Source organism: Musca vetustissima, unplaced genomic scaffold (assembly GCF_032173495.1).
Source record: "Musca vetustissima isolate MV318-11 ecotype Yass unplaced genomic scaffold, APGP_CSIRO_Mvet_v1 utg48657, whole genome shotgun sequence".
Lineage (NCBI taxonomy): Eukaryota > Metazoa > Arthropoda > Insecta > Diptera > Muscidae > Musca > Musca vetustissima.
Window position 1 is genome coordinate 1 of NW_026873368.1, and position 15,701 is coordinate 15,701.

Sequence of the window (15,701 nt, forward strand, 5' to 3'; positions counted from 1 at the left end):
GCATTGCCTTATTTTTGTGCATCTGAGAAATGAATAAATATCACTGTTTTAAATTTTCAGTTAACAGGCGCCCAGCATCGTTTAGCAGCTACATTTTTGACAACAAGATAAAATTCAAATGCCTATATCTCGACAATGCGTGAAGCGATTTTCATGAAAATTTCGAGAGGGGTTAGGGGAAATTGTCTAGTTTTACTGGGTAGCAATAACTCAAGAAGAAAAACAACGTCTATGGGTATGATGGTCTGTTTTGTAAGCATTGTTAGACAAAAATATAGGCTTGGCGGTTTGATGGTCTGAAAAGAAAAATTATTAGACACACATCGAAGCTTGGAGGTCTGTTGGTCAAAATTGATGAAGAATTTCTTAAAATTGTTTAAGAAATTTTTTAAAAATTAAAAAAAAATGAATTTAATATAGATACCAAATATTATCAATTACCAGAGAGAAAAAATATCATTAATTTATTCGTTTTATACATATATTTATAAATTGTTTATTAAAAAGGATAAATGTAATGTGTATTCGTTTTGAGACAATACCGTAACCCTTAATTGTATTATTTGTAATTTTAAATATTATAAGTTTATTTATATATATTTTTTTTTTGAAAATGTGATTATGTTCTAAAGAGAGGTTAATGTATAAATCTAAAAAAAGTGGGATCCATGCGCATTTTGTTTTGCATTCGATGTTGAAATATCATTTAATTTTTTTCTTTAATTTATTTATCTTTTTTTTAGTTTAGCAGAAGGAATTTTTATACAAAATCTATTTTCGATTAAATGATGATATTTTAAAGTAATAAAATCTAATCATATTTTCGGATTCGAAACCGATTTTTAAGATGAAATGTGTTTATGTTCCAAAAGCGACAAATTATGAAAAAGGTAGGTAGGTAGGCGAAGCCATTGGATCCCTTTATAATTTACATTTTAAAGCAGCTAATAATTTTATTATTCTTTTTTCTCTATCCAATTGATATATAACAAATAATGCACAAATATAGTCAAATATTTAATAAACAACACTTAGAGACAATAAGTAGTGATAAACAATTTAAAAAGGAAGAAGCAGATGATACAATAATCAAAAGAATGATTCAAGTCAATACACAAAAAAAAGAGAAAATTCCAAATATTCAAATCTATGATTGTGATAAACTATTACGAGAACTAGGACGTTCAATTGTCATCGTTTGCTGGGGCACCTGGCTATCGGGACTGATGCCAAGGCCAGAATAGATTTCCTTCATAACAAACAGTATGGTATCCTCAGAATCCCTGTAATTAAAAAAAAGAAACAAAAAACAAAATATTTTTCAAAATTTTTATTTTCATTTAACCAAGTTCAACAAAACTTACCAATAACACACATGACTACTCAATGCAAATATGTACTCGTTTATAAATTCCAAGGGTGCCTCTTGCAGTACATAGTCAATGCGTTTGGAATCATTTAATTTACCCAGAGGGAAATCTATTTCAACCATATCATCTGATACGGCAGTGGATACCGAATCGGTACGTGTACGTTGTGGCAATGGCAAATGTTGGCTACTGCTGCTGTTAGTTTGTTGTTCATCACCCGGCGACAGATGTTCCTGATTGGGTGTTTGTGATTGCGATTGTTGTTGGCTGCCACCACTGCCTTGACGTTCCATTTGCATTTGCATTTCAATGACCTAAAATATAACAAAATAAAATAAAATTAGAAGTTAGATTCAAATTAACCTCAAGTTAGAATATATTTAATGATAATCAATGGAAAATAATTAAAAACAAATCCTCCTGAAAGTCTATATGGCCATTGCAAAAGAAAACATCTTTAAAAATTCCACGCCTATTAATGATCCATTAAAGAATATTTTTTAAAAAAGTCCACCCCTATTGATGCTCCTTGAAAAAATATTCTTTAAAAAATCCACGCCTATTTATGGTCCTTGAAAAAATATTCTTTAAAAAATCCACGCCTATTTATGGTCCTTACACAAATATTCTTTAAAAAATCCTCGCCTATTTATGGTCCTTGAAAAAATATTCTTTAAAAAATCCACGCCTATTTATGGTCCTTGAAAAAATATTCTTTAAAAAATCCACGACTATTTATGGTCCTTGAAAAAATATTCTTTAAAAAATCCACGCCTATTTATGGTCCTTGAAAAAATATTCTTTAAAAAATCCACGCCTATTTATGGTCCTTGAAAAAATATTCTTTAAAAAATCCACGCCTATTTATGGTCCTTGAAAAAATATTCTTTAAAAAATCCACGCCTATTTATGGTCCTTGAAAAAATATTCTTTAAAAAATCCACGCCTATTTATGGTCCTTGAAAAAATATTCTTTAAAAACTCCACGCCTATTGATGGTCCTTGAAAAAGTATTCTTTAAAAAATCCACACCTATTGATGGTCCTTGAAAAAAATATTCTTTAAAAAATCCACGCCTATTGATGGTCCTTGAAAAAAATATTCTTTAAAAAATCCACGCCATATCTTGGTCCTTGCAAAAGTGTTCTTAAAAAAATCCACGCCTTATCTTGGTCCTTGAAAAAATCTTCTTTAAAAAATCCACTCCTTCTGCTGACCCTTGAACGAATATAGTTTACATTTTTGTTTTAGTACTTACCTTTTGCACTTCCTTTTCCATCATTTCCTCTGTCTCCTTTTTCGATTTCGGTGCCAAGGGACCAAAGAAGTTAACACTATCCAAGGTATTCTTGAATTTATCCAAGAAACGATGTTTCAAATCGGTGCTGACACGAGCCATTGTCTCCTTCAATTCCAAATGCATACGTTTGCGACCCTTGTGATGGGGAATGAGGACAGGACGTACACCACTTAAATCAGGATTAACCAAGGCTTCTATGCGATAGGCAACCGGATCATATGGATGGAAAATGTTATAAAAACCAGGGCATGTGGGTAGGCGGAAGTCAAGGCCAAGCTTATCAATGCCACGAATGGTGACGAACATACCTATAAAAAATAATTTAAATCACCTAATTTTCGGAGAGGGGTGTGAGGGGTCCTTACCAATTGGTGATCCCAGGGCAAAGAATTTCTTCGGCTGAAAGATCAATTGGCCATAGTTGATAAACGGTTGTCCAGTACCGGCTGGACCCATGGTATAACTTATCGATTTGGCTTCCAATTGATTGTTACTATCCGCCGCCGCTCCCGCCATATTGTTTTGACTTAGAAATTGTTGATCGGGATTTTCGAGATTCTTCTCCTCACTTTCTTTGATGGGATTTTGATGGCAAAGTAAATCGAAAAGTATTAATGAACCCAAACTGTGGCCAGCCAAAGAAACGCCACCATTAAAATCGGGATGACGTTGACGATATTTCATATAGATATCATTCAAAGACATTACAATTGAATTCATAATCCGTTGACAGAATGTAGGGCTGGTATAGAATAGTATATCCAATAGAGTGTCATTGGTGAAGTTACGCAGTTTTGGGATCGATTCCAAGGTTATGGAACGTAATTTCTCATCAATACCCAATTCGATGGAGTGCAGATGACTGTGCCATGAAATGGGTAGGACTTCAACGCGACCCACCAAACCCAAATCGGCGGAATTTTTATAATGTGATTGTACCAATTGGTGGGCAATGGTGCGGAAATCTTCAACTGTAAGGTGAGGTGAAGAAGAGGAGAAATTAGGTTAATTCTGTTTAAATAAAATATTATTTTGATACTTACCAACTTCTTCAACAGATCTCAGCTTCAAATCGCATGCCGAACCAATACCATGTACCATAAAGAGTAAATGATCGACCTTTTGGGATTCACCTTGGGCAATGGTGAAATCATCTAGATCACGTTTAACCACACGGGGTCTGGTGGTGGTTTGCTGAGAATAATAAAAATAAAAAAATAATTCTTCCCTATTTCGAATGGTATTCCATGTATTATTTTCCTTACCGTGGTACCACCCCAGGCATCTTGATTTTGTTGCTGCTGGAAGTGTACAATAACTGTGGGGCCATGGAAGACCACCTGTTCTCCCATACCCAATATAATGGTCTTGTGCCAAACACCACTTTCGGCAGCCTGTTTATATTCCGCTTCCAAAACATCGGCTGTACTTTCTTCGTAGGGTATATATTTGGAATCGACTGCCTTGTAAAACCACGAACAACGTCTCACTTCAATTGGTTCACTTTCCCAATAGACACTACGTTTGATGCGCTCTTTAATGTAGACATCATAGCGGCCACCTTCAACGGCAACAACTTCGGGTTTATCTTCTGGAAATTAAAAAAAAAAATAACAAAGTTGAGAGGCTGATAAGATATTTATAAAAAAATTGTTTATTTGGACCAAATCTGTTTCAGAAAATTTAGAGTAGATCTAAAAATGACCATCGGTCCGTCCCACCGTCGGAAAATTCAACCTCCATGAAGAAAGATCAGACAACGGCATGAGGTTCATTGACTTCGCGGCAGCAAAAAAACATGGTAGTTAGCTGCACCAGATTCAAGCATCTCGATATACACAAGGCCACCTGGATTTCTCCGGATCAAACAACGAAAAATCAAATCGATCATCTTGTGATAGACGGAAGGCATTCATCCAGTGTATTAGACGTTCGATCGATCCGAGGAGCGAATATCGATTCGAAACTTACCCACCTGCTTGATGAAAGCACTCCTTGTCCCGATAATAGTATAGAAGCACAATGGCAAAGAATTGCCCATTCCCTACAAGTGTTGCAGCAAAAGCAACACTTGGGTACCAAAAACGATCATTAAGAAATTTATGGTACGATCAGGAGTGTCGTAATGCTACTGATGTGAAAAATGCAGCGTATAGGACAATCCTGCAGACAGTAGCAACACGTAATATGAGAGAGAATTATAGGGAGAAAAGGAGAAAGTAGAAACGAAGTCCGGAAATGTTATCAACAGGTAAAACACCAAACCGAAAGCTTTGGTGCAGCACATCCTCCGGTAGAGATAAAGAAGGGAATTTGGTGACAGATACAGACAGCGTGTTGAGGATCTGGAAGGGCCATTTTGAAAAGCGTCTGGTACAAATAGTAGCGGTGAAGTGGATACTCCAGAACCAATAATAGATGCCGGTATAGAGTGTATAACACCTAGCCAAGATTAGTTCAGGATAGCAATTAATCGGCTGAAGACCAATAAAGCAGTAGGTGCCGATGGGTTACCAGCCGAACTATTCAAGGCCGGTGGTCAGACGCTGATCAGGAGCATGCACCGACTGATTAGTACAATTTGGCTAGAGGAATACATGCCCAATGATTGGAACCTCAACATCCTGTGTCTCGTGCACAAAAAAGGAGACAAGACGATATGTGTCAACTATAGAGGAATAAGTCTCCTTCCCATCGCATATAAAGTGCTATCCAGCGTACTGTGTGAACGACTGAAGCCAACGGTCAATGACATTATTGGACCATACAAATGCGGCTTCAGACCTGGCAAATCCACCATAGACCAGATTTTCACACTGCGCCAAAACCAGGACCCACGAAAAACACATCGACACATTCCACCTATTCGTCAACCATAAAGCCGCATTCGACAGCCCTATCCGTTCGGAGGTGTTTACAGGCATGTCTGCGTTGGGCATTCCTGCAAAATTAATACGGCATGCAGGATAACTTTGAGTGTGACCTTTTTAACATCCCGCTGGAAAAGGTCATAGAAGAAGCAAAGGTTATGTTACTCGCCTACGCCGATATAATGGGTCGAACATTGCGAGCTGTAACAGCCACCTTTGAACTAATTAAGAAGAAGTCTGCCAAAGTGGGGTTTGACAGTAAGTGGCGAGAAGACCAAGCTGATGATATCAATGCGCAAGACGTCTAGTAGACTCGGACCAGCTGTGGAACTTGTAAAATTACAACTTCGAGGTGGTGAAGATTTTATATACCTCGTTACCGCCATAAATAAAACTAATGACATCAGTTTTGAAATTTTAAAATTCGGTCTAAGTAAACAGTTTTGAAATAAGGCCACCTCCCGCCAGACCAAACTCACAGTCTACAAGACTCTGATACATGTACTTACGCAAGCAGATCAGGCAGTTTTTGGAGGGTTTGGGAGAAAAATTCTTCAAAATATCTATGGGTCGATCTGCGCTGGCGGTGAATACCGGATATCGACCACGAATTCGATGGAAAGACCAAAAGAAAGACAACATTTCGGAACATGGTCTTTCAAATTGGAAGATCTGTGCACAAGACCGACTCGCCTGGAAATCTTTTTTTAAGCTCGGCTTATGGAACAACCGTTCTGTCATAAGACAGCTAAGCAAGTATGCAATAGGTCAAAAGTTATGGCAAAAAATATGAGGTTTACATTTTTGAGGCTCCGTTTTTTGATCGACCCAAACAATAGATGGCGCTGGTGGCAGCTTGTTACCAGTGTTGCCATCTGAAACTGAAAATCACAGATATTGTATACACTCTGAATTACATTACACGGATGGTCGTCCCACCACAAGCCTATTCAACTCACTGCACAGTGAAATCTGCAATTGCACCCCTAGATAATTGATTCAGAACCGGATAAGAATACTCGTAAAAAATCAAAATATAAATATAAGTTCTAAAATAATAATAAACAAAATTATAGCAGATGTGCATCATATAAATAAGTATTTTAAAATTTTTGACCTAGAGCCTGAGATAAGAACTAAGCCCATTTAAATAATAATCATAATCAAACTGTTTAAACTTTAACCTCCCATAAAGCGAATGATAGGCATGTGAATATAAATGTACAACATTTGATTATTTTAATATTAGTTTAAATTTGAAATTTGTAGATGATAGTCGATGCTGTACGGAGTAGAATCGCAACAAACATGAATTCCATCATTTTCCAATTCGTTTGGGTGGCAGTGTTAATTTATGGCAGTTTGTTGGTGAGCAGTTCCCCCACCACCGAGGTCGAACACAATGCCATTAATCAAAAATACTATCACTATTTAATGGATAATTTGGATACGAGTAATAGCCCCTGTTCACAATTCTATCCCTATGTGTGTTCCAAATGGCCGGCCAAACACAAATCGAACATTGACAATTATAATTCCGTGCAGAAGTTGTTGAGCTATGAAATCAATATGGAAATAAAGGCATATTTGGAAAACCAGACACCTGTAAAGGATATGCCAGAACATGTACGAATGGTTAGGGACTTCTATGTATCCTGCCAGGAAAATAATAATGTGAGTCTTATGGAATTTATGCAGTGGTTGGAAAAACACGAAAATATGAAATGGGCTTTGCTCACACCAATTGAGAATAAGGATGATGCCACCATCGCCTTCGATTGGCCCTCAACTATGGCCATATTTCGTAAATATGGTTTCAATGATTTGCTTGTAGAACAATGGACGGATTCGAAGAATAGCTTTAATTATGTAAAGAAAACCGATATCAGACATTTGATGAAGGAGATACATCTACCAAATGGTACCATTGAGTTTCTAGATCTTTGGAAGCGCATTGATGGCTTTGAATATAAATTTGGTGAAGTTGTTGCGAATAGCGAAGAAGGGGAACAGACATTGAAATTCAAAGATATACCATATCCGTGGTTCAAAAAATATCTCAAGGCTGTAATGGGAGGAGCAGGAGCAAAGGTTTCTGATATTGATGATAATACGGAATTCCGCATTCTTAGCCTTTCCAGTATGGATGATTTGGACAAACTACTCAAGGAATATGATGAAGCATTCCTTTGTCGTTATTTGGAAGTTAGATTTTTACTCTATTTGGAAAAGATCAATGAACTTGAAACTGATGCCAATAAATGTGTGACTCTAGCCACAGGATTACTTTCCTTATCGGCGGAATGGATTTACAAAGAATTGCATCCTGAGTTATTAGCTGAAATTCCCACAATTCAGCAAATGTTTGACAATATTGTAAAGAATGTCAACAAAACATTACAAATGGATAAGGACGGACGTAGCATAATACCCCAGCAATTCCTTAATAAACTCGATACGATGACAGTGCAAGTAAGCTATTTACCTTTGGAAAATTTCCAAGAATTCTTCGAAACAGATTATGCAAAATTGAAATTAAATTCCCACGATTTTCATGGTAATTATTTGCAATTATTGAAATTCTATTATGAAACGGAAATCAAAGATAACCGCAATGACACCGATATATTCTATACAACACCAACATATTCCATAATTAAACTGGACCTTATACCCAAATATGATGAAGATATGAATCGAATTATTCTACCATTTATGCTATTGCGTCCACCATTCTATCATCTTGCCTTTGAAGATATTTTCAAGCAGAGTTCATTGGCAACTCTGTTGACTGAAGTCATATTTTATGCCTTCGATACAAAAGATAGTGGTTTCAATGCAACGGATATAGACAATTTAGCCGAAATTATAAGTTTCCATTCCACGTTTGAGATCTTTTTCCAATCACTTCAAACCGATGACATCTCCAGATATCTATCGCTATTCAATTTGACTTCCCTGCAACAACTTAAACAATTATTCTTTATCAATGCGATCCATATTCGTTGTGAAGTAGATTATGCGGATGCGGAAATTACTAATTTTATTCTAATCCAATTATCGGAATTTAATGATGCCTTTGATTGTAAATTGAATAAATTTATGAAGAGAATTTTATAAAGAAAACTATTATAACTTATTAATAAATGCTTCTCAAGAATGTAAATTGAAATAATATTTGAGAATAGATGTATTTTTATTTATTTGGAAATAAGCAAGATATCGAGAATCACAAAAACAAACATGAAACCCATCATTTCCCAATTTATTTGGGTGGCAGTGTTAATTGATGGCAGTTTGGTTGTGAGCAGCTCCCCTACCATTGAGGATGACCACAATGCCATTAATCAAAAATACTCTCATTATTTAATGGATATTTTGGATAAGAGTAAAAGCCCCTGCTGTCCTGTCCTCTCCGGTCAAACATAAAGCGAATATTTACAATTATAATTCCGTGGATTAGCTACTGATTTATTATATATATATCAAAATAACTAAATACAATAAATTGTTGCCAGGAGAAAAGAAAAAAATCCAACTACTTTGTCAGCTTTTCCAACTTCTTCCGGCAGCGCAATCTAAATTATCCCCTGTAAAGTCTACTGCTTTACTTTTCACTTCCTGCATGTCATTTTCATCGACAGATACGTCTATTCCCACCGTCCATAATCCGAAAATCTTTGGAGTAGTCTTCAGTAACCTCCTTCAGTTCTCCACGCATGCCAAGTACGTCAACCAGAAGATGGAAGCTAGGAATAAAGTTTTGATAGATTTGGCTGACACCCCCTGAGGCAAGCATAAAGAAACGTTGGTAACGTCAGTCGTTTCATCTTTAATTATGCTGCCCCGGTCTGGACTTTTTTCCTTAGCGACACACAATGAAGATCCTTGCAAACTATTCGAAATAATGCCCGCCGAATTTGAACCGGGTGTATCCAGATGACGAGCGTCGATCATCTCCATAAAGAGACCAGGATACTGTCAGTTTCTGTTGGCATGCTATCTATCGTGCCATTCCAATCATCACACAGTTATGACTGATACACCTCCGCGATACATCCGTCAGGAATTCAAGCACTTTGTGAAATCCGAGCATCAACAGACGGTCTCCGAACCAAAGAATCCCTACAGATGCAACAAAGTCCTACTCCAACATTCTTCTGCAATTTTGGACAGTGAGAGGCTACATTATCTATTCAATTGTCCGTCCGAAACTACAAGTATATTGCCCATTGATTTATGGCTAAACTCAATAGAGGTAGCGCAATTTCTTCGGTTACCTTCCTCAAATCTTACTTCTATTGACACAAGTTAATATATTTGACATTTTCCTTTTTCCATATTTTCAGGAAAGAACTTTCACCAACAGCCAACCTTTTACAACAACAACAGACATTCATTTTGGGAAATTGGTCTAGGATGACGAGTGACCTTTGTATGGGGTGCCATATAGAAACGTGGACTTATATTGAAAATGTTCTGTGAAGAAGTTTGTTTACCCATCCAGATGCTAGTTTACAGCCTCTTCATAATGCCAAAAAAGTCACTTCGGTTGGAAAATGCACCATGACTATCAAACTACTTATAGAGGGGCTGTGTGAGTGCTATACCCAAAGTTCGGTCGGTATTTATAAGTATTCCTTAAAAGTTTATATTTTCTACCCAAACAGAATCCAAAAAATATCAAAATTTGACCCAATTCGATTGAAAAACGTATTTGATATCTATAAAATATCGAACAATTGGGATACCGTTATATGGGGGCAATACTAAACGATTGATACATTTTGTTCCGAACATTCGTTCCCCAAGGAGAACCCAAAAATATCAAATTTGCTTAAAAAACTTTGCTGAAAACATACATTTATTTCAATGGACAGGCGTGCCTGAAATCCTCAAAATTCCGAATTTTGATGGGTACATTTATATGGGGTTGTAACAAAACGTAAATCGATATTGAGATTTGCCAATGAGAATCTATAATATGTAGAGATGGTATTTACCGGGTAAATACCCAAGGGGTGGGTAAATACCCATTTGCGGGCATTTATTTGGGTATTTACTATATTGAATCGGTAATACATCTTACACCCTATTTCCGGGTTTCTGTTATCAAATCGATTTAGAATGGATAGTTTTACGATACTTTAAAGACGTGGGTAAATACCCGAGTTTTTACCCAAAAATTGGGTATAAACTCATTAACTGCCGAACCACTTGACATAGGCGGCCAAAATTTTGCACACATGTTTCTAATGTCAAAGCAAATATAGAATTCTAACATGGGGTCCCAGGGTCCAAGTTTTGAAATAGCCCCCATATATTAGACACATTTTACAACCTAATTGGCTGTAATTTGGCACAGAGCATTCTTTTGGGGTACCAAATGTCCATGCAAAAATTTATGTATGTAGGTCCACGTTTACTGGTAGCCCCCATACAAAGGTACCCTATTTTGAGTATTTACCCAAAAATTGGGTATAAACTCATTAACTGCCGAACCACTTGACATAGGCGGCCAAAATTTTGTGTGTCTAATAGACAAAAAATACTTTAAATTGGGAGATACCGTTATATGGGGACTATATCAAAACTTGGACCCAGGGACCCCATTTTGGATTCATATATTTGCTGTGACATTAAAAATATGTATGCAAAATTTTGGCCGCCTATGTCAAGTGGTTCGGCAGTTAATGAGTAGTACAGTCGGACGCGACCGACCGACCAAACGATACCCTATACAACTAGCAGCGGAACTCTAACATTCTGTGCATGTTTATTTCGAGCCTGTGCAATGTTTCGTGATATTTGCGCCCTTTTGCCATATTTTCCGAATATTCCCAGTATTCAGTACAGCCCGCCCTTCTAATTACTTGTCCAGATTTTCTTCACTGTGGGTTGTGTTGCGATTGTTGCGACTCGAAAAAAAAACACAAAAAATAAAGTTTTCGCTCCACTTTACCCAAAAATTAATATCTGATCATCACCGAAAATTATAGGCGTTGTCCAGGCATGCTGATTCTTTGGTCCGATTCCCTTCCATGTAAAATTTCACGATGTTCGGGCCTTAATTGCGGCCCTGGAGCGACTAGAAAAACCGACAAAAATTAAGTATTTGGTCCATTTCATCCGATCCGATCTTTACCAAGAACAATAGGGGTCTTCATTGGCTAGAACCCATCCTACATACAAAATTTCGTGAAGATTGGTCCATAACTGTGGCCTGTATAGTGTTTACAAATTATATTGGACACACGGACGGACACACATTTCTACATCGACTCAGCTATTCGAGATATGACGATCGGTATATTTAAGGTGGGTCTAGGATCAATATTTCTCGGCGTTACAAATTCTTGTGGCTGCACAAAGCTATAATACCCTGACAACATAGTTGTGTAGGGTATAAAAATCGAAAAAAATTAAACTCCGCAGGGAATGACCTCGGAGTGGAACCACCACCAAACCAATTGTCTGCACATAACAACAATCACATTAACCTCTAAATGTGATTGTTGTTATGTGCAGGCAATACAGCTCCATTTTATACCCATTTTTAAAGGTTAAACAACCCTCTGGCAGAATTTTTTATGTATACACATGTTGCAACATTACTCTCATACAAGTAACCGACCAAATTTTGATATTTTCAATGCCAACCACATATTGCAGGATTAATGACCTTTAAGTACCAGAAGAAGAAGAGTTGGAGTACCCCCACATGAAACCGTCAGATGTTCGAAAGATGTCAGATGTTCCAAATGATGTCTTCAGAGGGTCGCAAAATTGAACAGGAGAAGCTATTGCATGTTTTGGAATTATCGATGGTGAATTTTTCAAGCTGGTGATCTTCAGAAGGTGTTTTGTTGAGTCCAATAGGCTCTATAGAATTGACGAATTATTCAATGTAGGTCCATGATTGCAAATGCCAACCAGGTGTTAATAAAACATTCTGACAGGAGATGTTTTCAACGTAGGCCTATTAAATCTATATATGAGGGGCCGATTTTGGTTTTTTGAACGATTACCTCCAAAAAAACTTGCCCTTAATGAGGTTCGGTGTTTTTTAGTGTGAACTCGGTGGACTTTTGGAATTTCATAGTTGTTTTCATTTGAACTTACCTCCCTCCATTAGAAGACTGGTCTCCAACAACGCCGAATCGTAATGACTGAATGGTACCCAAACTTGTTTGGCATCGATGGTACGCTTGTAGAACCAATGTTTGACTGCAGGCTTGTATGACTAAAAAGACAGAGATTTAATTAAAAAAATATTGAAAATGATATTCCGAAAATTCAAAGTACTCACCGTCCCAGCCACTGGTGTGGTGGGTTTATCACTTTGCAATACATTGGCCATTCTTAACTCCTTGAGTATTTCTTCGGGTAATTCTTCGTAATGTTTGGTCGTCGAATTGCTGTCAGTTGTGATGTTAGCTGTTGTCGAAGCTGGCGGTGCTGCTTCGACGGTTTTATTTTCTTCCTTGACAATTGATGTCTCCGAGGCGTTTAGGGTAGAAAATTCCGAACAGGCAGAGGATGGTGGTTCCACCAGATTAGAAATGGGCGTTAGGGAACGTTGTTGTAAATTACGTATGGCCAAACCACTGTGTACTAAATCGTAATTTAAATCACCCACGTGATCGGCGTCTTTGGGTGGTGGATTATTGAAAAAGTTTTGAATTCGTTGTTCTTCGTTGGCCAAAGCGGCGTTGGTGGTGGCGGCCGATGTGGAAATATTGGAAGATGGCTGTGGTTGTTGTCCGCCACTCAAGTTATCAAAGAATGAGGAACACGTATTGTCCTGCAAAGGAGCGGGGGCCGATTGATTAAAGTAATTACTGAAACTGTTTGTGGTGGAATTGGAGGCTGAGACTTCAGCTGTTTGTTGGGTGTTGTGATTTTCGAAACCAGTTGGTGGTGGAATCTGTTGTTGGAAATTTGTTTGTTGCTGATTGGAATCAAAGAAGTTGGGTGTTGAAGTACCCTGAATATGGACCTGGGGATTAAAACTTTCAAAACCAATTGGTCCTGGAGCTGTATTCGATTCTGAACCCTGATGTTTTTCGATCTCTTTGATGGATTCTGTAACAGCTGGAATTATACCCTGACTTATGGGCAGAGCTGGAAAAGCCGGGCCTGTTGGATGTTCCGAGGGATATGGTGTTGAGGGTTCTTCTGTGATTATCGGCTCTTCTGCGGGAGCTGAAGGTTCTTTTAATTCACTTTCTGAAGCTGTTGGAAGTTGGCTGTTCGTTGAAGCCCCAAAGAAGTTTTCAGTTTGTTGTGCGACTCCTTGATTTTGTTCGGAGAAAAAATTCGCGCCCGAGTCGACTGTGGTTTGACTTGGTAGGGAGGCAAAGAAATTGAAATCACCTGCACTTTGTCCTGCTGTTGCAGTGGGGGTAAAGAAATTTGCCAAACTTGGAGCTGGTTTTCCCGGCTTATTGGCCGCCTCGGAGGCGTTTGAACCCCGTCGATAGGGATTTGCACCACCAGCTGCTGGTTGGGTAGGTGGTGGAGCTAATGGTGGTGCTGCAACACCTTTATCGGCTGGTTCTAATTGCAGATTTTGCAAAGTTTGTTCCAAAGAATCGGATGGATTTGTAGCTGCGCTTTCAATGACCGGTTCAATGGGTTTAAAGAAATTCTCAGATGATTCCGATTGTTGGCCAAAGAAGTTACCAACTTGATTGGATAATTGTTGTTCCGGTTCAGCGGGGGTTTCTATTTTTTGTTGAGGTTCTTCTGAAACCGGTTCAATGGGTTTAAAGAAATCTGCTTGTGATGATTCTTGCGCCTGTTGGTCTTGGGTCTCAGCTACCGGTTCAATTGGTTTAAAGAAATAATCGGGATTTACAGGTTGTTGTTGCTGTTCGAAGGGTTTACTTTCTTCTGGAACTTTGTTTTCTTCCTCCAGAGGAGCTTGAGAAGTCTGTGGAACAGTTCCGGGATTTTCTTCTTTTTGACTTGTGGGTACCTCTAATTTAGGTTCCACTTGGGCGACTTCTTCAACCTTGTGGCTTACTTCCGGGGTAGGTGGAGCAAATAAGTCAACACTTTGGCCTAGATTAGTTGCAGATTGGGCTGGAGTTGATACTTCTGCCGTGGGTGGGGCAAATAAGTCAACACTTTGAGCCTCGGAACTTGGTACAAATACGTTGGCCACCTGAGTTAATGCTGGGCCAGGGAAACCTTGATTGTAGGGTTGAAAGAGATGCTGAGTTGATGGCTGTGGTGGTACCGAAGTTTGATTAAATGTTTGTGGTCCAGTAGTAAATCCACCTGCTACTCCATACACAGGATTGGGTAGGGTGTGAGCTGGAGCTGTTTCTTGGCTAGTTAATGGATTTTTATAGAGTTTGGTGCCTTTCTGTAAACGATATGATGTGGAACCGGAAGGTGGAGGGGGCAATGCCGATCCTCCAGTTGCTGGTGGGGGTAATGCAGAACTTCCACTTGGAGGAGGTTGTGTTGATGCCCCAGTAGTTGTTGGTGCCGCAAATTGTGATGCTTGAGGAGCTGGAGATGGATCAAAGAATCCTGCAGGTGGTTGGGTAGAAGGAGCGGAACTTGGCTGTAAAGGATTAAAGAAATTTACTGGTGGAACAACTCCTGCTGTGGGTTGTTGAAGTGGATTAAATAAAGTTATTGGTGGCTGCTGGTCAGTGGAAGCTTGACTTGTTGACGATGGTGGTCTCTGTGGAACACCGGCAGAAGATGATGGTGGTAAAGTGGGTGGTTGATTAACAATTGGTCCTTGTAAGGGATTGAAAAATTGCACTGCAGGAGCTTGAGAGAGCTGTTCCTGAGTTGATGCTGATGGTGGTCTCAATGGCACTTGAGCCCCAGTAGATGAAGTTGAGGTTGGTGGTGGGGCCTGCAAAGGATTGAAAAATTGTACAGCAGTTGGTTCGGCTTGCTCAGAAGTAGCTGGAACTTGTGATGTTGAATTATCGGATCGTATGGGAGCTTGATTTGATGGTGGCCTCAAAGGCTGTTGAGTTTCAGCAGGACTAGAGGCTGGTGGCAACGATGGCTGACTAACAGCTGGAACCGATAAGGGATTGAATAATTGCACGGGTGGTGCTGTTGTTTGCCCCTCGGGAATAGGTTGTATAGCCGAATCCGAAGTTGTTGATTGATCAACCTGAGATTGAG

At 38.6% G+C, this 15,701-nt stretch overlaps 1 protein-coding gene across 1 annotated transcript; it reads right to left on the bottom strand.

The window, feature by feature from the left end:
- Positions 1-1,122: 1,122 nt before the first annotated feature.
- LOC133324829 (SEC23-interacting protein-like) lies at positions 1,123-12,952 on the bottom strand. The gene is made up of 8 exons (XM_061533662.1): positions 12,850-12,952; positions 12,663-12,783; positions 3,936-4,261; positions 3,714-3,864; positions 3,036-3,641; positions 2,629-2,978; positions 1,365-1,684; positions 1,123-1,283 (listed from the first exon to the last, which is right to left on the bottom strand). Exons 1-8 carry the CDS (start codon positions 12,898-12,900, stop codon positions 1,148-1,150), a joined length of 2,061 nt encoding a protein of 686 aa, XP_061389646.1. The 5' UTR covers positions 12,901-12,952; the 3' UTR covers positions 1,123-1,147.
- Between the last annotated feature and the right edge of the window lie 2,749 nt (positions 12,953-15,701).

Coding starts and splice junctions, on each gene's coding strand:
- LOC133324829 (XM_061533662.1), bottom strand. CDS start 12,900: ATGGCCAATGTATTGCAAAGTGATAAACCCACCACACCAGTGGCTGGG. Junction 12,784..12,849: donor CCACACCAGTGGCTGGGACG/GTGAGTACTTTG, acceptor CTGTCTTTTTAG/TCATACAAGCCTGCAGTCAA. Junction 1,685..2,628: donor TGGAAAAGGAAGTGCAAAAG/GTAAGTACTAAA, acceptor GTTATATTTTAG/GTCATTGAAATGCAAATGCA.